This window comes from Lolium perenne, chromosome 5, assembly GCF_019359855.2.
Source record: "Lolium perenne isolate Kyuss_39 chromosome 5, Kyuss_2.0, whole genome shotgun sequence".
NCBI lineage: Eukaryota > Viridiplantae > Streptophyta > Magnoliopsida > Poales > Poaceae > Lolium > Lolium perenne.
This window is the reverse complement of record NC_067248.2, coordinates 122,305,612-122,332,985: the sequence shown is the minus strand read 5'-3', so window position 1 is coordinate 122,332,985 and position 27,374 is coordinate 122,305,612. Positions and strand designations below refer to the sequence as shown.

Here is a 27,374-nt window from a genome sequence, read left to right as displayed (position 1 = left end):
GCGGCAACCGCACCGAGCCAGACATTTTCACTGTTTCTTCCAAACAGCATTTCTAGTCGCCGCAACAAGATTTTCTCTAAAAAATTGAACTCATGAATTCAAATAGAACGGGCGGTTTCCATTCAAATCTTGAGGCATATGTACAGATTCCAACGAAAGTTAAAACCTAAGTAAACCTAGATCTTGTCGCTATCACCACCTCCGTCGTAACCTATATCTAGTCGTCCTCGCCGCGGTCGACAAAGCCCGTCTCTCTCTTCTCCGCTCGTGTCGTGTCTTCCTGGCTCCTCCCCGTCGCCTTAGTTACGTCCAGCGGTAAGCTTCACCATGGCAACGCGGTTAACCTCTATACGGGGGGCTGCCGCACTCTAGCTAGGCTTCCAGCTCCAACATGGCATGCCACTCGGCGGGTATGAGCTGGTGGCTAGCCTCCTCCCTTCCCGCTTTTTCGCATGAGAATTTGATGGCACGGTCTTCGCGATGGCCGCGTTCGCCTGCTCGAGGATCGCGACGCATAGCCTACATTGTCATCATCCCGCGAGCGGTTTCAAAGAAGCGGGGATGGATTCCTACTCTGAATTGGGAGGCATATCTCCTCCTTGAGCCCCCCCCCCCCCCCTCCTCCTCCACACACACACATACCATGTCCTCCTCCTCCTTGTCCGCAAATGGAGGAGTTGGGTCCGACAGCGAGGAACGCGTGTGCTACCAAAGTGAGGTTGGCCCGAGGTGGATATGCAGCGAGGCATTTTGTTGGCGAGGGAGATAAGTACCATATCTGGAGTTTGGTGTCCCCCATCTCCGTCTGGCCGGGTCTGGGATTATCTCCCGGCCCTTCTCGGTACTACCTTTTCGGGGATGGCGATCTCTCCAGATCATGGTCACCTGCATCTTATGGTCTACGTCGACGACTTTTCGGCTGCTTCTTCTACAAGTACTGGGTTTTTTCAAGATTTCTCCAACGCGAGCTTTGCTACGTTGGAGGCCTAGAGGCGGCATCGACCTTCGAGGGATGCATGAGGAAGATGGTGCTGAACTTTTCAAGGACTTGTGTTTTATTTCTTTCTAGTATGTTCTTGTAAGGGCTGGTTTCAGATAATATATGGATTTATGCCTTTTTCCGTAAAAAAAATAATTGAAGTTGGCGGCACGGTCGTCCATCTATAACAGGGGAAAAGGGTGGAAAATGGAGGCGTGAGGTCAGTTTTTGTGACAGTGATGGGCATGGCCTACGGTGGTTGCAGGCTGTGTCCGGCGCTCCTAGGCGGCTCCCTATGGGTTGGGGCCAGATTGGGTATTTGGGCGTGCCAAACACTATACGGGGCCGCACATGTGCGAAGGAGGCTTTGGGGATGTGATTGGGTGAGCTTTTCCGTTCGGTGGCTGATAGGCCTTTGGGGAGGGTTGTTGGGAGCCGCGACTCGAGATACTCTAAAAGCAGCATGTGGTTAGCCAGGCATATAAATTTGAGTCTTACATATACATTAATAATATTTGTCAAGAAACTTGATGTTGAATTCTTAGTTTGTTACATTAAACAATCAGAGCTTCAACCGATCTATTGCGTACACTTTTTTTGCATAAACTTACTGTACACATATTGTTAAAGTTTAATCCTATCATGTTTTGAAAAAAATGTAAGCATAAAATAAATTACATCATGTTTAAGTACATTTTTTTTATTTCTTCGCAGTTAAGTAGGTTTCCAAGAGCCATGAAGCGTAACCACAAAGTTCTCTATGACAATATCTAATGGTAACTTCTGTTAATCCTGCTACTAAGCATATATCTGCAAAATTTTAAGCATCTTGTAAGAATAAATTCAAATATTCAAAGAGTCCACACAGACATAATACTATATGATGACAATCAACTACCTTTAATTGAAACTTTGTCGCGTGGTTCCATAGAAGACTCTGATATTAAATATATTATAGTTCCAGCTATTGATATAGCATTCCTCCTGGAAAAGTAATTGAGCCATAAACATATAGTTTTGGAGTACATCCAAACATAATGAAATGTCTATTTCACAATTAAGCCAATTCTACAATTTAAGATGCAATATTCATGCATCACTGAATGTCTCCCAGTGAATTTAAATATAAGATTATCTGATTCACTTTCATGTAACATAGATATATATATATATATATATGCTGATTAAATAATGTAATTATATACTTAAAATTAAATACCTTATATCCAGTCTCTCCACTCGATTTGCTGCTTCTTCCGCAGCTTGAATTGCTTGATTTGACATGCCAAGTGTTGAACAAAAACGACGCTGCAAAGTTATGAATAAAGGGTAAAATGTTATGAAATATGATTAGAATAAATATTTTTTATGTTAATTACTATCTTCTCATTAGAAGATAAATTAATGCTAGCTGTTGATGAAGATATTCATCGACATTAGGTCGGTATGCAGTACATTGGCAAAAAAAAAGTGAGTATGAAGTAAGTAAGAAACAACTACCACAAGGTCTCTTGGACGAACACTATTGATCTCCATGCATTCACCCTTTTTCTCTTCAATATGTTGTACTAGTAAATCTTTGGCTCGAGAAACCTCTTTCCTTGTAACTCCATTTGTGACGGTGCAAATCTCTGGTTATTATATAAGGAAAATTTAATAAGCTTCATGATTTTGCATGAAATATATGAAAAACTGTCCAGCCGGTGTTCTTCATGATTTTTGTACCTTTTATAGTTCGAGCCTTATTAGCTTGCCTGCATGCTATGTACAGGCAAGCAGCACAGACTGAATGTTTCTTCCTTATATTAAACAGCTTGAGATCGTTTGCTTTCATGTACAGGTTTTTTGCTTCAAGCTTTATGCTATCAACAATGCCCAACCTATTAAAAATGTAATTTCTACACTTAGTTATGTGATAGTATACTACATGACGATATGTAACTAGCTTTAAGTTCAGACGTATACAAGGACTACAAAATTGTTTCAAGTAAGACTGACATAAGGATGTGAATTTACCTATCAGCCATATCAGCTATGTAGTGAAACGCAGTGTCGGGTTGATGAGAAGAAAAATCAACACTCTTCAGTATATTGCCGTGAAGAGACTGGTGGTGATCAAATGTTCTTTGCTCTAGTCTCACAGCAGTGGTAGAATTATGCTTTGATTTAAGATTGATAGCAGACTCTGCAACGGATATAGGGTCATAACTATCAGCATTCGATGCAGAGGGGGTAGAAGTGCGCCAATCAGGTTTCTCATCGACGTAATGACTATCTAGTACAAGGCCGCACTCTGAGCATATGGTGTCTCCAGTTGCATGGTCTAATACTATCACTGTGCTAACATTGCAATCTTTGCAGTGTGATGATTCCATCAGATTGTGGATATGAACAAGCAAAGATCGAGGCACTTCGACAAGAAGGGACGGGAGGAGCTCAAATTATACCAAAAAAATCAATCTACCAATATATCAATCGCATTGCGTCCGTAATAGGCTTGTGAGTATCACGCATTTTATAATAGGACATTTAGCTGAAATGGCTTATGCATGATTAGTACATAGTGCATAATGCCGTTTTCTAAGAGCTCTTTAAGCTAGAAGTTGGTTGACACGCGAAAGCTTATGCGTGTACTAACTGTTAGCTACCTGTAAATAATGCAATAGTGCGACAAGATCAAAATAATGCGGAACTCAGAAAGATACACGTACTGTAGTCTGTAGTGTAGAACATTACTTACAATATCTGCTAAACTTACAAGTTTGGTAGAATTCATAAATCAAGTGAAGATATCACGCTGACATACAACCGATTATATCAATACTTAACCTCTGAGGAAAAACACCGTACTAGAGACTACCAGAAGACGTTGAGTGAAATTCTAATCAGCAGCATTGCAAAATTGAGCGCAATTGTTCACTAAAATCATGCAAGGAACCACAATAGGTGTAGCGAGCTACCCATGCCTACATACCAGTAGCACTGAACATCAAGACACACGATGCAGCCAGAATACATTTAGTGTCTCCCAATCCAGAGTATGATCGTTGCAGATGAAGACACACCACAAAGAAAAGTTTCATGAGACAGAGGGAGTAGGACTTACTAACATTTACCAATATACAATACATGCAATACTCAGTAACAGCTGCAGCTGACAGAAAAAAAAAATAGGAGAGAAATAAAAACCCGAGAGAAGCAAAAGTCACTTTTGAAGGTTTAGTTGCGGAAGCCCTACCCAACGGAATGTTTCGTGTTCGGCTAGAGAATGATACCATCATCCTGGGCTATATTTCAGGAAAGATCCGTTCTAGTTCTATACGAATACTAATGGGGGATAGGGTCAAAATTGAAGTAAGTCATTATGATTCAAGCAAGGGACGTATAATTTATAGACTCCCACATAAAGATTCGAGTCAGTGACACGTAACATGCATGTGAAAGCAGCACACGTATTACTGCAAAGTCCTCAAAAAGAACTACACATTATCTAATCATTCTTTGTCCACCTCAATCCATGTTACACTGATATGATTTTGAAGCACATTACATATGTGATACATCACTTATTCAGTAGCCAGCTTTCGGAGATCAATTTTGACAAATTATCGGTCAGTTCCTCTCTTGCTTTTGGATTGAGGTCAAAAACACAGGCAGAGATCTATACAGTATAAAACAACAACTCCATGCAGCTATACACGTCTCTCTGGATGAAACAAACAGTTTGAAGAGCTATAACTCAGGAGCAACGATCACGTATATATGCAAATATGAGTATTATCTCCCGCGAATTGTGCTGTACAGAATCTCCAAATATCTGCTATTTTGATTTTCCAGTCATCAGTCACTCGCACTTGCCATACCGATAAGCTTCAGCATGTTCCTATCCTCCTTGAATCTCTCAAGAACTGTACCCTTGACAAGCTCTGGTTTGTCATCAAGTGACCCCTTCACTTGTATCCCCCAACATTCAATTACTTCTGGCCTGAACCTGTTTGTGTTGGAAAGGGGAGGACCGGTGAATGTGCTGGAGGTAAATGAGTGCCCTTGATCGAAGCCAGCAGATAGAAAAAGGCCAAAGTGATGTGGCTTGCCTCCAAAGCCAATACCATTTGGAATGTTCTCAGAGGTGAAGTTTGTAGCACACTGTCAAAATGAGATATGATGTAAAATCGTTCTTACATCACTTTTACTTCCAAGATGATGAACGGCAACACATAATAAAAATAAGAGAAGATAGGCATACCCATTGTAAATTTTTGTTTGCTCCTGTAGGACGAAAAATGGACGCTTCGGGATATAATTTGAAAAGGAATGTCTTCATGTCACCATAAAAATCACTGTGCCTTTCCCATGGTTGTGATGCATATGCACCATAAATGGAACCTTCTGCATCTTTAATGATTAGAACAGTCTGTGCATCTCCATTCCTATAAAACAATAAAAATGCCCAGAATTATGTACACTGCGAAAAAAATCTATGCAGAAAGTTGGCAAGCCTGTAGCCAGTATGTAATAATACATAGTGAGCATTGACATCAAAATGACTTTTACCGTGCAGAATATTTAAAAAAAAAAATCATCATGCTCTATGAGTAGAGAACTAGTTTCGTCAGATTACATAATAGCTGTCTGTAATCAAGACTCAATTAAGCAATTGAGCCTTAGAAATCACCAACATATCTATAATATTCAAGAGTACTCACGTAACATTGCCTAAGAAAGTGCTGAAGCTTTGTCCATGAAGAGAACTATGATATAGAAGCCTCCACTCTTGTACATCATGTTGAGAAAAGCCACCTCCTATATGCCAGGCATACTCCTTATTTAAAAGTAACAACTCAGAGGAGATGTTTTCTGGATAGTGAAGTAGTGGCACTTGGAAGCCGGCTCTGCCTACAAAGTAAAACAACTCAACAAAAGCATGCGAAAACATCTAGGGTATGGGTGACTTTCACATTTCTATGATCAGATTCATTTTTCCGAGAACAGAGGGATATAGGTTTTTTTTTCAGTTTAAACACTAAAAACATACTAGAGGAACAAACATGTATGTAATAGCATGCACCAAAACCTATGGACATTCTAAGGTAAAAACAAGAATGGTAGTTCACCAATGGGATAGGATAAGATTATGAGACTGATGTTTCTAGGCTCACTTGGAACAACTGAACACGAATAAAGACAGAGAGATGCTCTCGTAAATTTCAAAAATGACAGAGGCTCTCATGTTCAGTCTGACAGGTCAACTTGAGGTAGAGAGATAGAGGCTTCCTATACCAAGGTCACCTGCAGGCTGCAGCCACTAACCAACTTAGGCCAGCAGAGTAGCCTACACCATGTGCCTTGTTGGCAACACTCAGACTTGTGCAATAGAAAGTTGGCAACTGTCAAGTATTTCCTTTGTATGCCATGCTGGTGCCCATGGTAGCACAAATACCTTTCTGATTTCTTGTTCCTCTCTTTTATTGTTGCCCAATAGGAAGTGTCAGAAACTCAAAATTAACAAGTGAATATAACTTGAGTCGGATATTACTTCCAGAATTCCAGTTGCACGATTTTGCTATCCCATTCGCAAGGACTTGTTAAATTGCCTATATGTAGCATGTTTACTTAATTGGATAATAGATTGTTGAAAAGATCTTTTTTTAACTTGTGTTACTAAAGACAGAACCTAATTTTTTTCTGTATTATTGAAGACATATTTAACCTCTTGGCAACAAGCAACACGTCTTAAATCATCAACAGCAGTAGCCAAGGTACACAAGAAACTTTTGATTTAGACATACCCTGTAATAGGAAAGAATTGCAATAGAAGCCCAGTATACATCCACTCAAGTACGATAGACACCAAACGACCAAAGTGTACTTGAGAGAGATAGAAGGCTACCCGCCCAAAAAAAAGAGAAAGATAGAAGGCTGAGATGTTTGTAACTAGAAGTCTAGAACTGACAACAGTACGTCGCACCTCCGATAATTTGATTTGTTATGTTCTTGATTCATGAAACCCTGGTTAATGGTGATTTCAGATATAAGTAGTACCACAAGATCAGTAAATGTCCAACAAGTATGTGTCTTGCTCCTTTCACATATATAAGAGGTGTTTTGGTGCTTAATGCTGACTATGAAGAAGATGGATTTTCCTAGACCACCAGCTTCAGAGCAGTAGGAGTGCAGATACCACAAGCTTCACTTACTCATTAATGGCGAATCTCAAGAGCAAGGAGGAACATTATGAAGAAAATGACAGTGCTACCCTTTCATATATACACACTAAAGCAAGAAATATTTGACTGTCTACAGCATATTTCTCCAAAGGCAATAAATAGGACCGCACCCACGTCATGATTCAGCTACAAGAAATGCACCGCTTGTTTTTGGAATATGCAGAATGACAATACAGACCTGAATCAGGCGGCATCAACAGACTTCCGAGAAACTTTCTGAGTGATGGCATGACAATACACCAGTTTCTAAAGTCTGATAATGACATAGACTTCTCTGAGACCCCTTCAGCATTCGTTGAAAATACTGCAGAGTTGAGAAATGCTTCAGATGTCCTCTTGTTTGAACCTTCCCCTGCTTCCTTGTTATTTTCAAATATGGTTTCGTGAATGGACGCCAATACAGATTCCAGATCAGACCTGGTAATGGTGAAAGAGAAAACACAGGAGTAAGTGGTTCATCAAACAGAACCTACACTGCTAAACAAAAGAACTTCTAAGAACAGAAACATGCTTTGCAAAAGCATTCCAAACTAGCAGTCATTAAAAGCAAAAAAGAAAATCATCAGCTCAGGAGGTAAACGATCGCGAATGGCGTATACCAACATATAGGAGTAAAATCAGTTTTGCTAGCTCACTCAAGAAATACCTTGTCAAGGCACCATCTCCCATAACATCGCACAATTGAAAAATGAACTCATCAGCTTCATCTCGAGTTCCCCTTTCATACGTTGCCTGTTACGAACAAATCGCTATTAAACAACAGAATATAAAGGAGAGAACCTAGCAAGAAATATGGCAACCAACATTGGGAAAGAACAACATTTATCCCTTCTTAATGCACAAGCAAAGCAAATAGCATACTACATTCAACAGATGATCAAATGCAGCGTGAGTACACTAAGACCACCGAATTCGTCCAAAAAAAAAGGGAACGAATTTGAGTGAGTGAGTGAGTGGTAGGACAAGGGTACCAACTTTGCAGATGATCAAACCCTCGAAGGTGACTCCATCTTCCTCGCAGCCGTCCTTGGCCACCAGCTGGAACAGCCTGTCGCCGAGCGCCCCGCGTACCCCGAAATACTCCTGCGCAAGACGGACCACACCCCCGTTAGAAACTGGATCCCAGATCCACCCGAATCCAACCCAATCCCGGCTGCAAAAAACTTGTGCGGAGTGGGGAGCTCACGAGGAAGACGGGGCGGGAGATGGCGCGGCCCTGGGTCCCCGACCGCTCGGCGAGCGAGGCGAAGCGCGCGCGGAGGTCGTCCAGCGCCTGCTTCGAGAAGGCCCTGCGAGAGTCGAGAGGGGAGGGGGCGATGAGATCGCGCGCGACGCGAGGCCGGCGAATTGCGGCGGGGTGAAGCAGGCAGGCAGCTGCCGTGGCGGCCGTTCGAGGGCGTGGTACCTGGAGGCCGTGACGAAGCGGGCGGAGGAGGCGGACGAGGAGGAGCCCTGTGAGTTGCCCATGGCCGCCGCCGGCAGCGGGCGGGGTGGCGTCGGGGATGTCGGTACCAGGAGAGAGCGCGCACACAAGCAGCCGTCAATTTCCCTTTTTCCTTGGAACGACAGCTGAACGGCCCATCGCGCCACCAAGAGACGGTTTAGCCTCCCCTGCTCCTGGAGCGACAAGTGTCCTAGAACCATCTCATTGTCATTATGTCAAGTCAGTTACCTCCATGCGGAAATATAAGACGTTTACCGATTGGTTCCAACCAGATGGAAAACGTAAAAAAGACAACGCTACCCTCCAAATTTTGAATCGGTACCCTTCCTAGATCTCATCTCCCTCCTCGATCGCCCTCCGCCATCTCCCTCCTCGATCGCCCTCCGTCGTCCGCATCCGCCCTCCGCCATCCGCACCTCTGGGCTCCAGCACCAGCAGCTCCACCTTCGGCCCAGGAAACTCCTCGCCCAGATGTTCGTGGACGCCGATCTCCTCCCTCAGGTGCTCGTGGAGAACGATGTCCTCCCTAGGTGCACCTGGAGAACGATCTCCTCGTCCAGGCGCTCTAGCTCTGGCCCCAGCAGCTCCTCCTCCATCCCCTGCACCTCCAAGCCAGGCAGCTCCTCGACCAGGAGCTCGTGGAGGCCGATCTCCTCCCCCAAGTGCTCCGACCCAGGACGATCTCCTCGTCCAGGTGCTCGTGAAGGCCGATCTCCTCCCCCAGGTGCTCTAGCCCAGGACGATCTCCTCGTTTGGTTAATTACTGTGTAGGAAGGAAGAACTAATCCTGAATGATCCATGACTGGATGTATGTTCTATTGTATTGTTGAAACCTCTCAAGGCACACTTCATCCAATCGCTTTTTCCTGAGTTAGAAGAACAAAACAATATTAGTTGGAAAAGAATCTACGAGATTGAAAGCTATACTACACTGTGAGAAGCTTCACACTTTGATTACACACATATGTTTTCATCTTAGTATCCATTTATCACTAATTTACTTTTATTGTTATTAATACACAGATGATGGCGAACAAGCAAATGAAGAAATGTACGAACAAAATCTCTTTGAAGCTGCACTAGATGAAGTGGAAGATGCAGTAGATGAAGAGCAAGATGCAGTAGAAATGGATGAGCAAGATCAACATTATAATGGGGAAGAACCAGGTGGTCATCAAGCACTACGACATCGAAAAGTCCTCCCTGACCATCAGAGATATGCTGCTTATATAGCTATGCATTCACTTTGCATGAAAAACGGTGGAAAGTTCGACAAGAATGACAAGAAAGATGTTGCTGCATTTTTTCAATCAGATATCCAAGTTATGCAAAGAATCTGGAGGCTGGCTATGAAGCAAATAGCCGATGGTTTGGAAGTGGATGTTTCTAGCAAAAGGAAAGGAAGATGTGGAAGGAAACCAAAATATATTAATATGTCCATTGTTCCTAGTATACCTCAAAATCAAAGGTTAACTATCAGATCATTAGCTTAGCAGCTGGGAGTCAAGCCTCAGTACATTATTCACAAGATTCAAAGCAAAGCATATCAAGAGGATCTCAAACTCTCTGAAGCCATTACTAACAGAAGCTAATATGTTGGCGAGCCTCCAACATTGCCTCTGAATGATTGGTGAGACTAAGACAAAAAAAGGAAACCCAATTTTCAAAAGTATGTACAATTATGTACATATAGATGAAAAGTGGTTTAATCTCACCAAGAAAAACAGAAAGTATTACTTGCTACCAGAAGAGGAGGAACCTATGAGAGCAGTCACAAACAAACATTACATTGGTAAGGTCATGTTTCTTACAACAGTCAATGTTGAGGAAATCTCTTATCGGGGTTAACTCGGTCGGCTGACGATTAGCGATTAATAGGCAAATTGGCCGATTAATCGGGCGATAAATGAGTTAATCGGGTGATAAATGAGTTTATCGGCTAATCGGTGACCACTAAATAGGGATTAATCAGGCGATTAATCGTTGAATCGGACGATTTTTTGAACAGTGACAACAGTTGCAAGACCAAGATTCGATAGTGCAAAAAATGTGAATTTTTCTGGTAAGATTGGTGTGTGGCCATTTGTTAAGCAATTGCCAGCGCAAAGGAAAAACGATAATCGTCCTAAAGGGAGCCTAGAAACTAAGTCAATCAAGGTCACTAGGGATGTTATGAGGGAGTTCCTAATAGATAAGGTGCTACCAGCAATTCGAGATGCTTGGCCCGCAGAAGAAGACTATCTTTGCACAGCAAGATAACGTCAAGCCGCACATACTGCCTAACGATCAAGAATTCAAAGATGTTGTAGCTAAAATTGGAATGGACATCCAGCTGGTGCAGCAGCCAACGAATAGCCCAGATTTGAATGTTAATGATCTAGGGTTCTTCAACTCCATAGAATCTCTAACAGACCGCAGAAGCCCTAGAACACTAAACGACCTCATCCATGATGTGCAGGAAGAGTTTGCTGCATATGATGCGCCTAATTTTGTTATCAAGTTGTCCGGTATTCTGTTCTGAAATACTAGCATAGATAATGAAATGCTAGTATTTCATTATAAGAGTTTACTTTCGCAAAGTTGGTCTCTAGCAGGTGGTACCCAAAATTTACAAGAGCCATTGGAGATGCTCAGAAACGGTCCGACACGGTGTAGGCGCGCGTGTAGCAGACGCCCAAGGCCCACGCACGCCGAACCAAGTAAATTACTCAGCAGGCCAGGCTTGGCGGATGACGCGGCGACTCTCCCTGATCTCCGTCGGCCGTTAACCGCCGGGAGGAGAGGAAGTGGTAGTGATCGTACCGGCCTGAGCGACTGCGCATACGATCGAATCGGTTCCCGCGACACACTCGCCGGACAATGGTAACTCAGGCAAGCCTGGCAGGACAGTTTCCACCCGACCACAGAAATGCCTCGCCGCCGATGCTGTGTTCGACGAAATGCCGCGCCGCTTGGACTGCACGGGCCGTCGTAGTACTTTGGGTCGCGTCCTCGCTTTGGAACGTCGAGGAGTGGCCGTCGCGCTGTGACGAGGCGCGCAACTCGTGTTTGCGGTATGCAGTTTCAGGGCCGGGACCCCGGAGGACAGGACAGGCACAGTCCTGAATGCTTTTGACCTTGACAAGATGCTGAAAGCCTGAAACCAAGGTATCAACTAGTTTATTTAGCAACCTTAAAATGTTCTGAATTCGATGCTAACACCAAAGCACTGCCTTGTTTTGTAAGCTTAACCTGTCTGCTGAAATATATACAACTGTAGTAGTTTGTTTTAGAAATGTCCAATTGTCCAGTATTCTGTTCTGAAATACTAGCATATATAGCGAAATGATGTTTATCAAGCTTAGTTAGCCTGTTCTGCCCATCGATGTTTGTTGGGCCTTTTCATGATGCAAATAGTATGTCTGTCCAACTAAAGTTACCACTTTCCTCCATTTAGTTCACGCGATTGGTTTCTGGCCTTGCTATGTATTCCTCTACCTTTTTTCATTTTATTCATCTGGTCTATATGAAAATCTTGTACATTTTCAGTTATGTCTTGTTCAAGGAATCAGTTCGCCAGATTATTTTTGACGATAAGTTAAAGTACTTTACATTTACTGTGCCACTGTCTATTGTACATATCTAGCTCTGTGTTCCATAATATTTTGGTCCGTGGACAGTGTTCCTTAGGGTTATTCTTGGATTCTTTGTACTTGTGTTGCCATGTTGGAGAGTTATCAATGAGATTTACTCAACCTCCATGGTGCTGGTAGACGGGTTCATTCGAAGGTTTGTGGTCAAAAGATTTCCCATTTCTCTCATTACACCTGCATTCAAGGCTATGATTCTTAAAGGTACCCATTCTGAGAGTTGCCAACTCAAAGTATCCATTGGCTCAAACTACTCTCTTTCTGTGACTAAGTTGTAGTTTTATCTTTTGTCCTAAGTTAAATATATATTAAAATTGGACCAAATTTATAGAAAAAGTTGTCAGCATTTATGACACTAAATTAGTATCAATAAAGCCGCCTGAACATGTCGCCACTGGCGGACCTAAGAATTTCATCAAGCCTGGGCACACTGTAAGCCCGATCAAATTGTTAACTAAATTTTCATCAAATTTTGATCAAACTAAGCTGCGCTGCTCGGAAGCCAGGGCATGTGCCCGAGCTTAGGGACGGTTGGGTCCGCGGTGCATGTCTTTTATATTATGCCTGTTTAACTTAAGATAAAAGCTATAAGCACACTTATTTATGGACGGACGGAGTACATGTTTAGGAAAGATTTGTTGTAAAATGGAGGGTAAGCACACAAGTTGGTGTAAACTGATACGCTAGTATTACAATTATATTCCGTCTGATATCACTATGTGCTTATCAGTTCTGCATCATTAGTAGGCTTCATTGTGATGTGATACAAGTTAACTCTTCAATACATGATGATTGGGCATCTCAACAAGGAAATTAAAATAAGACATCAGTATGGGTGGCGCTGATCTCGTTGAAACTGCATGTCATTTTCTGATCTAATTTTTGAACATGTGTATCTACGGTTCTTATTAAAAATACTACTACTATAATCACCCTTCCCCTTAGTTAAAAATTTGAAGCGTTCTTGCATAACTACAGTTGCATGCTGCTTCTCTTAGAAAATGTGAACCAATGTATAAGCTGATTTGCTACAGTGCATATGTGTGAGGTTTGTAGCCAGCGAATTGATAAGCACGATTCAGGCAACTCTGATGAAATTGAAGCAACCAAGAAAGAGCATTGAAGTGCTCTGCTTTGCAACTGTAGCTGATTTTATTGCATAAAGAATGCATTCATGCTTGCTCTGACTGTCCTGCTGTCTTTTAATTGATTTGCAATAGTTTCCTCTCGGGAACTTAATACAATCTGATGAGAGGTATCGATGGCAAAATCATTGTCATGGAATTCGATATGACCCATATCCACAAATGACTGGCATATATCTATTGCGAGTATTGCCTTGTGTGGGTCAGTCAGATCCTGTCTTGGGTACATTAAGATTGCGAGAACTGACTCTTTCAGGGCGTGCTGGATCTAATCCAGTGAGTGATCTATTCTACAGTGACCATTAAGTGTCGTTCTTGCCTACAAAGAAAATAAGAGCCTTGACAGCCTGAACTGTGTAGCAATATGGTGTTGAATCTTGAATCATACGAAGATTGTAACAAGTAGATTAACGGTCCCGAAATCTTCTATAATCATGAGAAGGCCATGGGACATCAGATCAGACATGTATGGGGAAATGCCATTTTAAAAAAGAATTTACTTTTTTTTGAAACATAAAAAAGAATTTACTAAAGAAACAAGATGATATCTCATCGCCCAAAACGTAGATTTTCTAATTTGCTAGTACTCCTTCAGATCCATAATAAGTGTCGGAGGGAGTGCATTAATTTACTGATTTATTTCTTTTCTAGTACACTTACCACCGATTTGCTATGTCCAGGTCCAGCACATTTATTCTCAGATTTGCAACTTTGCTAACCCCTTCGATCCATAATGATTGTCTCTGATTTAGTATATAGTTATACTAAATCAACGACACTTATATGGATCAGAGGAAATAGTACATTTATTTGTCGGTTTGCTAGTGCATTTGTAGTTTATTTACTGATTAAACTCTTTCAACTGCTAGTACATTTATTTAGTGATTGGCCATTTGCTATTACATTTATTTATTGAATTGTGGTGGTTTCTAGTAGATGCAGTAGCGAACAAACCAATTCTCATCTTCTCACCCTCTAATTGAATTGTGGTGGTTTCTAGTATTGTTTACATGATGTATTTCTCTCTCTAAATGCATATATAATTGTGGGATTTTCATATCCTTGCTTTTGGAAATAGAGTATCCATGTATCGCCATACCAAATCTTAAATTGGGCAAAGTAGAGTGTCTGGATCAAAGATTTCCTTTTTTGTATTATTAACAAAATGGTGTATATACATAGATGATGCAAAATGTGAACTTTAAGTAAGGGCTGTGATGTTTTATATTTGTCCATCCCAATTTTCTTGGAGGATATACCTTTTGCTAGTTAGTTTCTCTTATTGTGTTGTAAGTTTAGAATATTTGACAACATTTAGCATGGGTGCACCAAATGCATGAGATCTTGGATGAATAGGATACGTTCTCACTATCGACGTGGCAGATGTATATTTTTGTCTATAACATAAGAAGTACTACTTCTGTTTCATAATATAGTATGTTTTGGCGAACTAATTTATTTTGCCAATACTATACTATGGAACAGAGGTATTAGATGCTTTCACAGCTTCTAGTGGGCGTTTCAGGCCTGGAGCACATGGACGGGTGCAGCAGATATGTTCTCATCTACTATTGTTGTAATTTGTATGGCCTGAGGAAGATATATTGCGATTGATTTAAACAAGAGTAAGCTTTTTTTATGTTGATATGTGCATAATTTTCAGCAATTTGCCGATCACCAATCCCACTTTACAGAGATTGCCTCAGTAATCTTAAGAGAGCAGAGCAAACTGAAATGTTTGTGGTATTTCCTATGTCAACCGCCATCAGTGAAGGTAATGAATAGCTAAGCGTTATCATCACTCTGCAATCAGCTTTCTTATGCCAGTTTGAAATTCAGAACCTGATATCTCCTCTTAGGTTATAATTGCAGAACAGGTCCTAAAATGTTGCTTACTCATTAAACATTGTGACCTACAAATGGATCGCCAGATAACATGATTCAGCATTTTAAATTAGAAGTTAGAAACCTAACCCCCATGCCATAGACAGTTAAAATTTTAGAATTATACATGTAGTCTGGTACAACAATCAAGTCCCCTGACTAGTGTCCTGCGAGTACCTTCATTAGACTGCCCAGATGATAAAGAATGCACACAGTGGCATAGAGTTACACACATCCATTGATGGTATTGGACTGTTGGTGCGTAGTGGCAAATTAAGTGATCTACTACTAGCCGCCTCCCGCACCCCCCAGAAACCCTAGCCGCCTCCCGCCGCCGCCGCCGGCGGCGCCGCCGGGCAAAGGCCGCGGGGCGTGGCGGCGGCGGCGGGCTTCCCTCTTGACGTGGCGAGGACGACGGCTGGGGGATCCCCTCGGCGCTGCGGCGGTAGACCCCCTGCCCATGTGTGATGGCTGGGCGGCGGCGGTCGGAGGAAGGGGGCGACGGCGCCTGCCGCGGCCTCCCACGCCTCCCGTCGGTGCACATCGGTGGTGGATGGTGGGGGGACGGGCTGCGCCATCCCCTCCCTTTCTCGCCGGTGCGGGGTGGTGACCTCGGGATCTTCCCGCGGCACGGGGATGCCCGGGGCAGCAGCCTCGGGTTCGACGGAGGAGGCGGCCTTCTTCTTCGTCGGAGGTGGTCGGCCAGGCTGGTTGTCTTGTGTGGGGGATCATGGGATCTCACACAGGTTTCCGGCAATGGTGATCTAGTCCGGGGTGTCATGGCGGCCGGTGAAAACTGAGCCTCGACCTCGGTCTTGGAGGATGATGGCGGCGTCGGTCGATGTCGTTACCTTGTCGAAGGCATCATCTTTGTCCGTCTTGGCACTACACTCGGCGAGTTGGGGATGCGCGGCTGCCGGTGAAAACCGTGCTCCGACCTCGGTTAGCGGACGATGGCGACGTGTCACGCCGCTAACTTCTTGAAGGCATCGTCGTCGCAGTCTGCGGTCTCTCACTTGTGCTGCTCCGGGGGAAACCCTAGGTCCGGGTCTCCCGGATCGGACGATGGCGGCGCGCCCTGCGTCGTTCTACCTCTTGGGGCATCGTTTTTGGAGCAGCTGCTGGATGTTGGCGGTTTTCCGTGGAGTGGTGTTCATCTACCACATTGTTGGCGCTGAGTCTCAGTGGCATGGTGCTGCAGGGTATCAACGACAGATGCGGGATGATGTATAGGTGTAGGTTGGTGGAGCTGTCTGGCGTCATGGTGGCATCGACGGCAGGTCTTGCATGGTTAATGCGATTATCTCTCTTGAAGATGGAGTCGAGGAAGACGGCGGGAGCAACTCCTGTGGCGTGGGCGTTGGCGTGCGCTGAGAGTCTGCTTGACTGGATGTGCTTCTCACCTGCTATTGGGCGGTTTGGGAAGGCATTTAGTTTGGATGATGTGAGTTGGTGTATTGTCACCCTCTACATCCCACTGTACGTATAGTTAGGTTGCTTCGAGATTGATCTTTTGTATTGTTTCTTGTAAGGTTTCGTGAACAATCTAATAAAAAACCGTGTGCATCCTTTGGATGCAGAAGCTGGGGCGATATTTCCCCCATTTCGAAAAAAAAGTGATCTACTACTGCTAGTACTGTCAATGTACGTACAATATCATATGTTCCTTTGAAAAGTCTTTGTGCATATATGTAATAAGGTCAAAACCCCATTTGGTTGTTAACCCTCACTCTTTCAGAATCATTCTATTGTTTATATCATATTTATATATGTATGAGGTCGTGATGATTCCGTTGCTGTATGTGGTTAGGATTTCAATGTTCTATTTAACAAATTATTTCATAGATTGCTACCTGTCTAATCGCTTATCCTTTTAAAGATTGTATATTTAGGTGTATAACATGGGTGAGACATGTTGTATACCTATCATGGATGAATTGACGTAAGTTTGGACTTTTGAGACTTCAAATCAGTAGAATATTAATGTAATTATTGCCATGTTTCTTTTTTAGTATGGTTTGTAGGTATCAAATGTGTAGATACTTTCGATAGTTGCTGCATTTCTCGCTGTTGGTGTCTCCTGAAGGTTCCTGCAGAAGAAGCATTGCATGAAAAATTTGCCTACTCTCCCAAGGATCTCACTGTTACTTGTATCTGTAGATACTACAAAGCTACCCCGAGTCAACCCTACAATGCTATAAAGTTTCCTGTCAGATCATACTGTCAAGAGTAAACTCCCCTTCGTAAGTACTCCCTGTAAGAATTGAAATAAAGATGCAATAGGGTTATAAAAGCTCGCTTGTTTTTGGGTGAGATGTCATTTCACATCAAAGTTGGAGTTAATGGGCTGCAGGATTTCATTGAAGGGCAAAGAGCATTGAAGGGCAGGCTGCAAAGATATATATACTCCATTTACGACCTCGCCGCTCACTTGAAGACACCATTTACCTAAAGTGGCGCATTTCCTATTTAAGATGTATTTACTCACGTAACCAGTGACACATTGATGCACTAGATATATTTTTGCTACTCCTCCAAGCAGCTGACGCATAAATTGCATCAGTAAAGGGCGTTCAAGATGGTGACACTGCACACAGCTATTGCCAACAGCAAGGTGATGTATAATGATCATAGATTGGCAGCTTCGTCATGAATACATGGAGGGCAACCACTCAAGTACGAGTAAATTTAGCCTAAAAACTGTGACTGAAAAAACTTTTCGCAATAGGTTTTTCCTGTTCTGCATTTTGTTTGTAGATATGCTAACTTGCATTCTATTATTTAGTAAACATTTTTTTGAGGATATATATTTTTTTCAGAAGCTAACTTCATGATCTCCAACACAGCTAGAACCATGCTGCAAGATCGCAGGGAGTGGAAGGTAGACTTGAAGAAGAGATATGGAAGGGAGAAGGGGAAGCGGACGAAGGGTCCTAGCTGTTTTGCATTAATACCAAGTAAAGAGAAGCATTGACCTCCCCTCCTACTTGTGACACCCCTATATAAGGACCTTCGGACCTTACAAAGCCATCAACCAAATACACATCAAAGCTCAGCTCTCTCTTCTCTCCTCTTCACAAGGTTCAGGTAGCAACTCTGCTCTGGTCCGTGTTCTTCTTCCTCATGCATATCTAGTACTGTGTGTCTTGTACTAATACTCTTGTTTATGCAGTGTTGGTTGTGTGCGAGCCATGAACCGCGGCAATGGCAACGGCAACGGCGGCGCGAGGCTGGAGCTGCAGCTGAACCTGTCACCGCCGGTGATGATGGAGGTAGACGGCCACGACGACAGCGGGTCTTCCTCGCCGAGCTCGTGCGTGTCATCGGACGGCAGCCCCGGAAGCAAGTCGCCGATGGTGATCGGGGCCTGCACGCGGTGCCTCATGTACTGCATGGTAGCCAAGAAGGACTTCCCCACCTGCATCAACTGCAAGCAGCCCTGCCTCGTGGACCTCCTCCAGCAGGGTGCTGCTGGCGGCGGTGGTGCCGGCGCCTCCGCAGACGGTGAGAAGAAGCGCGGCAGGCGCAAGTGAAGACCGCGGTGCGGGCGCGTGCCTGTCCAGTGGATGCTCACACGGATGGTCAGCTCCGACGATGCACGAAACCTTGGAGGCTGGAGGAGAGGGAGTGACCGCCGTTGGATCATCCACTGGACAGGGCTGCAGGTCCTCTGCAGGCTACTTAGTTAGTACCAGTAGTAGTTACTTCCCTTTATGTTGCTAGGTTGTCATGAGGTGGTCAGTTTAATTAGCATTATGGCTAGTTTTCAATTGCTGTTGTAGTAGCTGTGGTCGTTTAAGTTTGTAATCAATCCCCTGTTTCGGTGAAGAAATGCAAGGGGTGATTAGAACTAAATAAAGGTACGCAGCAGCTCGGAAATGATCTTTTCAATAATTAAGTCAACTGTATTTTCGTCAGGTTTTTCAGTTTGTATGTATGAGAAATGCAATGGGTTCTTCGAGCCCCATGGATTGGATAGTCTACAATTCTTGGTGCTAGTATTTTCTTTGTTCCGAATCGCTTCCATCTCTGGGCGAAATGTTGAAGATGGCAGGAATCGCTTCCATCTCTGGGCGAAATATTGAAGATGGCAGCGTTTTAAAAGCATACAGTTGGGTTTTCAGTATTTGAGGAGCATGCAGGCACAGCTCTGTTGGTCTTTCAGTGAGATGTCTCGAGCATCTGGCGGTTGAAACTACGGCTCAGATCGACTGTCAGACGAGGCATGGACTGTTGAAGCATCGACCCCTGGGAAGTGCAGTGCAGGCATCGGTGCTCACTGCAGCGACTGACTGACAGGCACACCGAAAAAAAGCAAAAACTGAATAAACAAGGGCATCATTGTCCAATTATACATGACGGACAAGGCTCTGCAGGAGCTGAACTTGTGTCTGCACGGCGGATGTCTCGGAAGAAGTAAGATCCGCTCCTCTGCCTCGAGGCAGCAAGAGCACGGCCTCGAGGACTACCCGGTCAAGGATCCAACGGCCGTGATCAATCGGCAAAGAAAAGAAAGAAATATCTTACTCATTCAGCCTAAATTAATTTGAACCGGTGAGATCATCTAGCCAAGAAAATCAAACATTAATAGATGTTTTTGTTGTTGAAGGTATGCTAGTAGTTCGGTTGAAGAATAGCTTTGAAAACGGGCACGTAGAGAAAGTAACAAATCCACATGAATGCATGCAGTTGGGGGAAGCCCAGCCCAGCCGAGCTTGGAGTAATGGCATGCGGTGCAATGCGATTCAAGCGGCTCATCGTTGCGTCACAGGCAGGGCCGGATTGATTTCGAGCGAGAGTAGACGAAGCCTAGGAGGAGGAGGACGACGACGTAGTACGCACTCGGCATCGATCACAGCTAGCTAGATTTATTTCGGCATCGCTCACCTCTAGCTACATCGATCGTCGTCGTCTCTGCGGTTTCTGCGTGCTTACAAATGCACCATAATGTCCAGTGGACGGACGGACGAACACAAATGCATCGTCTGCGCATACGCACTTGCTCTCCACCCCCTGCATGCGCGAGGCAACAGCTATAGCTGTGCCATCTGCGGTTTAAAGGCACCTGCGCATCTATTGTGTGATGGCACCTCCGCGGCTGATCTCCTGCCTGCCTTTTTCTGATCACCCTCATAAGAGCTCTCCGTAAGTGATCACATCAGTGTAAACAAGCACAGTTAATGTTGCTCTGCAGAGAGGCCTGCCTGGGGCTGCTACGGCTATAACCCAGCCTAGGACCAAAATTCTAGCCAAGGAAAACCTCCCTAAATATTGTGCTCCATAATTTTAGAAATAAGCCAGATACAAATATAGTTTCTCATGTCACATTGCCATATGCCTAAGTGTTAGTTGGGCAATTCTTTTTTCCCCGATAATAATGGGGGATCAATCCCCACTGCTTGTGATATATTACTCGAAAGCACCTGGGTGCAGATGAGGGGATACAAGAGAGGAGAATTACAACAAAAACAAGAGGCGGCATCAAAGCGAAAGGGGAGGTTACCAAAACAGAGTCAAACCAAACCCTTAGTCAGCTACAATCTAGAGGGAGCGACAACCAATAGCTTGACGAGGTGGGCCACCGACGTTGTCAAAGGACCTGATTTCCCGAGGCACAACGTCATAGGCACCGGTGTGTTGCCGACCCCATCGAAGGACCTGATTTGCCGAGGGAACGTCACATACACCGGTGCGCTGCCAACATGCCAAACCGCATCACGACATCGAGACGGAGCAGCCCGCGATTCGCCAATAAGAAAGACATAACCTCGAAGAGACTTCGAGCCAAAACGCAATGAGGACCACCGGCGATATCGACAAAGGCAAACTCATCGCGTGGGGCTTAGATGATATGATCCTATTTCTCAAGAGGAAGTATATGATTCTATTTCCATGTTTAAGAGTCTAGAACATGGTAGTTGTACTTTGCTTTTAGTTGGTAAAATAAAAGAAGATGAGAAAATTATTGATGAAGTTGATGAGTGTTAAGAACTTTTTTATCTGGTTTTGTAGATGAAGAGAAGTTAAATGGATGTATTATTTAGTTGGTTTCTCTAAGTAAACCTAGTGTTTCATGGATTATCGCCTATGCAATCTAATGTGCAGCCCACAGTACTACATGGAAAGAAAACTTATTTAAATGATTGGTCTATTTTGGAATGCTAGACGCGGAAATTCAATTCGGCTCCCGGGTGCATATGCTCCCTCTATCAAAAAATTATATTTCGAAATGTCGAAAAATTTTGACAAAAAATTCTACTTGTACATCTCCACAATATACGTACGTTCGTCAAGTTTCGCGAGGAACCAATATGTTTTGTGGTCTGTGTAAAAAAGAGAAAATTTATCTCCTGAAAAGCCTTATTTTCAGCATTGAATTTTGTCTTTTTTACACACGTCACACGACAAGTCGGATTTTTATGAAACAACTTTGTGAGCGTGTAGCACGTGAAGATGTACGTTCGAATTTTTCGTTTCAATTTTTTGAAATTACAAAATGTATGTAACATGCATTTCAAAATAAAGGGAGCATATGCTCCCATGTGCCAAAACACCATTCCCAGACTTAAAAAAGTTGAAATAAATATTTAATATGATTTGGTCTATTTTGGAAATCTAGCCGACGGTTCTGGAAATAAGAGGATTCTCAAAGAAACTACAACTAAACATCAAATTAGATTTTTTTATGTGTACAATGAACTAAAAAGAAATGCTTCACTAATCCATGTTTGGAAGTGGCCACTGGAGTGCCGGGCTATATTTGGATTTGGGAATCTTTTGTTGGTGCATCTGGTCATCTACTTATGGGGGTGAAACATTATAGATTCGATTTTCATGTTTGTTGATCTTGTTGGTTGATGACCATATTGATATTAATGTATAAAATATATGTTTGGAACTTACTGAACATATATAGAGCTTCCAATACCAAGGATAAACAAATTGCCCAATTGATTTGGTGCATTTTTAGGTTGTTATAACTTGACTTTTTCTATAGGTACAGATTTTAATATGAAATTTCGATTAGTTATAGTCAAAACCCAAAGAGGGATCTGTAATCATGGTACTCTGTTGTTACACTGGAAGTGGAGCTCTAGTTTTCAACTGACTTTTTTTTTTTTTTTGCTTTTAACACTATTAGTTTAGTAAAGAGAATCTTTACACTTTTGTTAGTAACGTATGTACAAAGATGAGAAGTGTTCTGAAAAGGTTGTAAACTTAAAGTGGAAAGTGAGTACAGAATATGTAATAATATGGATTTTAACTAGCTTGATACTACAAATTAATATAGTGAGTGTGTTGGGTTCTCAGATGTTGACTATGAGCTAAACTATTGTGCAATGGTGTCTCCTCGTCTGATTTCCCGCCTGCCCTCTTTTGATCGCCCAGTTTAAGATAAAAATCCCAATCAACGAAAACTTTCCGAATTCCCACGATATCTACCTAGTTATTCATCCCACACATTACTATATGCATACGAGTTAGTTGGGGCAATTTTTCCCGCGAATAATAGGGGATAAATCCCCACCGCTCGTGATATATTACTTGAAAGCACCCTGACAGGGCATGTTCTTACAAATAGACAGGTAAAATTTACAGAGGGTAATAGAGAGGAGAATTACAAGAAAAAAAGAGGCGACATCAAACAGAAGAAGAAGTTGGCAAAACAAAGTCAACGGAACCGTAGGGAGCCAACAATCAAGAGGGAACGACAACCAATAGCTTGAATAGGTGGGCCGCCGACATCGTTGAATGGCTTCATTTGCCGAGGCAACGTCATATACACCGGTGTGCTGCCAACACCGTGTTTAATAGTCTAGAACATGATAGGTGTAATTTTATTTTAGCTGGTACAAGAAAAGAACATTAGGAAACTATTGACAAAGATGATAAATGTTAAAGATTGTTTATCTTGTTTTGATTCGGAATTAGCTTAAGAGGAGTTAAGTGAATGTATTATTCGGTTGGTTTCTCTAAGCTATTGTGCAATTCAGTAATGGCGTCTCCTCTCCTCATCTCCTACCTACCTCTTTCTGATCGACCCAATAAAAGCTATTTCCACAGTTAAGCGCATCAGTGTAATTAAACAAACACTATTAAGGCTTCTATCACTATATCACATCTTAGGACAAAAATCTCAGTCAAGGAAAAAAATTCCTAATTCCCATGATATTGTACCTAGTTTCTCATCCCACATTAATATATGCATACAGTTAGTTGGGAAAATTACTTTTCCCGTGAATAATAGGGGATCAATCCCCACCACTCATGATATATTACTCGAGAGCACCATGGTAGGGCATGTTCTTACAAGCACATAAGTAAAATTTACAGGGACACTACAAGAGAGGAGAATTACAACGAAGAACAAGAGGTGACATCAAACAAAATGGGTGGTTACCAAAACAAAGTCAATGGAGTCGCTAGGGAGCCAACAATCTACAGGAAGTTGTTGGAGATAGTGCCTAGAGGCAAATAATAAGAGTATTTATTATTACATCTCAATAGTTCATAATATAAATTTTATGCCATGCTATAATTGTATTAATAGAAAATATTGATACAAGTGTGGTATATAAACAAACTAGGGTACCTGGTGAGCCTATGTGTGAACTAGCTTATTGGTCATCCGACAAGTACCTATCACTTGAGTTTGTGCCAAACAACTTAATTATCAGGTACTTTCGTTTCTTGGAGCTATTTTTCACATACATGAGAATATGATGCTGCTTAAATCATATGTGTTTGTTATTTTTGGGAATGATGGACCTAGCATGGACGAGAGGGACAAACATTGGAGCATGATCATAAATGGAGATGACAACAAGCATTGGAGGATTTAAGAGGATGCCACAAGTGGTGATTTCAAAACTTTGAAGCCACCATAATGATGATTGAAAACTTGGAGGAATATTAAAGATTATACTTCATATTTTCTTCCATAGCTTAATATGGTGCTGCGTCGAAAACCCTTAATTTTCTCCTTATATACCTGTTGACTGCCAAAACCCACCGGCGGGCAGCGGCCTGTCAACACAGTGTAGAGCCGGGAAGAGCCTAGAGCTGCGGCTGGCTGAGACCCCTCCGAGCGACGGCCCGCAATGCTCTTCTGGTCACACGCGGCGATGCGAAGTGCAAGGGCGTGCCACCTGACCTATACCTGGTCAGGAAGGTGATGGGGATGCCTCGCTTAGTTCCTGCATGGCATACACGTAAACATTAAATACGAGCCTCGATCGGCTCTCAGGTTATCCTGTGAATCGGCTCAAAGAGCCGATCCACCCATGATTCGTACGGGGTGCACGAATACTTGGTGATCCTGCTTGATCAAGATATAGCTAATGAGATCTACGACGATTTAGGGTTTTCACCGCATAATCGGATCATCCTACTCCAGGTTGGGCCTCGCGGCCACGCACGGTGCTCATAAGCCGATCCTAAACAAGGCCTAAAAACCAACATGACGTTGATCCTCGGAACATCCCGTTTAGGACTTGCGAACGCCACCCTACGTGCCGCTGGATCCTCCCCCCCTTTGTAAGGCCTAACTATTGCAGATATTAAACTAATCCTTGCAGAACAAGGAGCAATCGTAACGGATCAGATCTACTAGATGATGAACAAGCAGGGTGCCGCCCCCACACCTGAGATAGGCGTGAGGGCGGCTAGACATGCAAGGGCTGCACTACGTAAGCATGTTATACGAAGAGCTATGCTAACCCTAACACATCTATGATAACTACGTTGCTCGCCATCAAAGACGCTTCAGTACGAGCAACGCATGAACAACGTGGAGCTTGTGCTGCCTAGATCGCAAGATGCGATCTAGGCAGCATGTCGCTTACCTGATTGAAACCCTCGAGATGAAGGAGTTGGCGATGCGCCGAGATTGGTTTGTTTTGGGTTGAACGTGAGTTGTTGTTTATTCCATAAACCCTAGATACATATTTATAGTCCAGGGGACTTTCTAATTCGGACGTGCACCTAACCGTGCACGAGTAAAACTCTAACTTTTAATCTAAGATGCGATCTACTATATTACAGATACATGGGCAATTCAGCCCAACTTCGTGTATAAGGCCAATTCTTGTTCTTCCTTCCATGTATATCTTCAAGTCTATCTCAATCGTGGCCCACCTCTGAATCGGTCAAATTCTGGTGATAACACATGCCCCCCTGGTTTTGGAATTGGTAATTCCAAAATCACTCCTTCGTCGGGTCATGTCGTGGCAGAACTGTTGCAGTATCCTTCATCATGATGTCCTGCCTTCTCAACTTCTCCGCGTGATCTGGCAGTTTTTTTTTTCTTTAGGCACCACTTCCTCGGAAACTGCTGTGGCATTGAATTTCCACTATATCCCCTTTTATTTAACCGCCATGAACAGTTCTCCTCTGCATCTCCTCCGCATTAGCACTCCAAAAGCCCTCCTGCCACCATGTCTTCTTCCTCCTCTGCTCCATCGGATCCTTCCAGCCAGTCCTCCACATCCCGTGAGCCGACGCCGGAGTACAACCCGGCAGAGGTCCACGCGGCGAACACCCGCCGCGCCATTGCGGCCGGGGAGGAGTCAGACCACGACTTCTCCATCTGGTCCGAGGGCGACCAATCCTCGACAGACGGGGAGAGCGACCTCCGCTTCCTTGCCGTTGGGGAAACGAAGGAGGAGAGTGACGACGACAGCTTCTCCTGCGACTTCACCTCTTCCGGGGAGGAGGAGCAGGAAGAGGAGGAGGAGGACGATGACGAAAACTCCTCCGACGAGCCGCCGGCCAAGCGGTTCTGCCCTTGGCCGGGCAATCTTAGCGACTTCGACAGCGACGAGGACGACGCTGACGAAGAAGATGAAGACAACGAGGGCCCGGTCGGCGGTCATTGGAGCGGCGACGAGCCCGCCGGGAGCAGCGCCGATAGTGGCGACGACGGCGACGACGAGGGCAGTGACGGCCCATAGATAGGGCCTCTAGAATAGGGCCAGTAGTAGTAGATGGGGCAATGGATCCCCTAGTATTTCCCTTTTGAGAGCAATTAGCTCTTTATGTAAGAAATCTCATCTAATCAATGAAGAACTTTTCCCCAATTTTGATTTTGCCGATTCCTTCTGAGTTTAATTGAGCCGATTCCCTCTTCTACTGACCTTGCCGATTCGTCCCCTTTGCCAATGCGTAATGAGCCGATCGCACCGCATCGGTCCTTTGAAATTCACCCTACTCTTCTTCAGCTGATGATTTTCTAAATCTGGTAGAAAATGCAGGATCTTCAGGAAAACCTTTAAACTTTTCCAACCAAACCCAATAATCCTTTTCAGTACCCATCATTGTGAAGAAGGTTGCAATGAAAGATCAGCCGATGGTATCCCCATCGGTTCTTTAAACAAAGTATCCACTAGGCCTGCTGCCCCCCGAGCCTTACTCGAGCCTGCTGCCCCCCGAGCCTCACTCGAGGCGAGAATGTCAGAGAGAATGCGCCAACCGATCCTCTTTCTTCCTCAGACAGCCGATAATCTTCCGTTTCGGCTGAACTATCCCCAGAGATTGGAAATCCTCGACAAAAAGGTTCAGAAACCCGGATAGGCTCGAAGCCGCTGAAGAAATCAACAGAAGGCACCACCGTTGGCCTGGATTTGGTGGAGACTCGATAAACATCGCATGATTCCACTAGAGTCGATGGCTGCGCATCGGCTGTTTCTCAATTCTAAAGTCGATGCCCTTGCATCGGCTGTAAAAAAATTTTTTTTTTTTTTACCGGCCGATTTTCTCCTATCGGCCCCCAGTATTTCATTGCACACATGTACCCCTGCATCTGTTCTCATGTTTAGGTGCCCCCCGAGCCGAAGCTGTCAAAGAATGGCAGATATCGGCTCTGTAATTCGCACGTCGGCTCTTGATAGGGTCAAGGGCGAACACAAACAGAACATGTGGTGAGGATAATTTTGGCCGATTGCTGGGATCGGCCTCCATAATGATTGGAGCGCTGACTGAAGGTTCTGTAATGTCCCTTCATAGACCTTTGGGGCCGATCACAAGGATCAGCCTCCCCCGGTTTGCTCATTGGTTTAATCTTGCTAC

General features: G+C 43.7%; 3 protein-coding genes across 4 annotated transcripts; 1 reads left to right on the top strand and 2 right to left on the bottom strand.

The window, feature by feature from the left end:
- Nucleotides 1-1,630: 1,630 nt before the first annotated feature.
- On the bottom strand, nucleotides 1,631-3,429 carry LOC127304786 (transcription initiation factor IIB-like). The gene is made up of 6 exons (XM_051335372.2): nucleotides 2,996-3,429; nucleotides 2,705-2,859; nucleotides 2,480-2,610; nucleotides 2,199-2,287; nucleotides 1,878-1,963; nucleotides 1,631-1,789 (listed from the first exon to the last, which is right to left on the bottom strand). Exons 1-6 carry the CDS (start codon nucleotides 3,352-3,354, stop codon nucleotides 1,680-1,682), a joined length of 930 nt encoding a protein of 309 aa, XP_051191332.1. The 5' UTR covers nucleotides 3,355-3,429; the 3' UTR covers nucleotides 1,631-1,679.
- Nucleotides 3,430-4,413: 984 nt separating this feature from the next.
- Nucleotides 4,414-8,823, bottom strand: LOC127299775 (uncharacterized). The gene is made up of 8 exons (XM_051329825.2): nucleotides 8,612-8,823; nucleotides 8,393-8,495; nucleotides 8,182-8,289; nucleotides 7,853-7,938; nucleotides 7,385-7,623; nucleotides 5,686-5,875; nucleotides 5,226-5,409; nucleotides 4,414-5,125 (listed from the first exon to the last, which is right to left on the bottom strand). Exons 1-8 carry the CDS (start codon nucleotides 8,671-8,673, stop codon nucleotides 4,820-4,822), a joined length of 1,278 nt encoding a protein of 425 aa, XP_051185785.1. The 5' UTR covers nucleotides 8,674-8,823; the 3' UTR covers nucleotides 4,414-4,819.
- Nucleotides 8,824-18,264: 9,441 nt separating this feature from the next.
- LOC127299774 (protein GL2-INTERACTING REPRESSOR 2) lies at nucleotides 18,265-19,225 on the top strand. Of its 2 annotated transcripts, none has more exons than XM_051329823.2 (2): nucleotides 18,265-18,395; nucleotides 18,481-19,225. In XM_051329823.2, the coding sequence occupies exon 2, from the start codon at nucleotides 18,500-18,502 to the stop codon at nucleotides 18,839-18,841; it is 342 nt and encodes a 113-aa protein (XP_051185783.1). In that variant the 5' UTR covers nucleotides 18,265-18,395; nucleotides 18,481-18,499; the 3' UTR covers nucleotides 18,842-19,225. The 2 variants fall into 2 exon arrangements, with proteins under 2 accessions (XP_051185783.1, XP_051185784.1); XM_051329824.2 differs by having other exon boundaries at nucleotides 18,347-18,412.
- The last annotated feature ends 8,149 nt before the right edge of the window (nucleotides 19,226-27,374 follow it).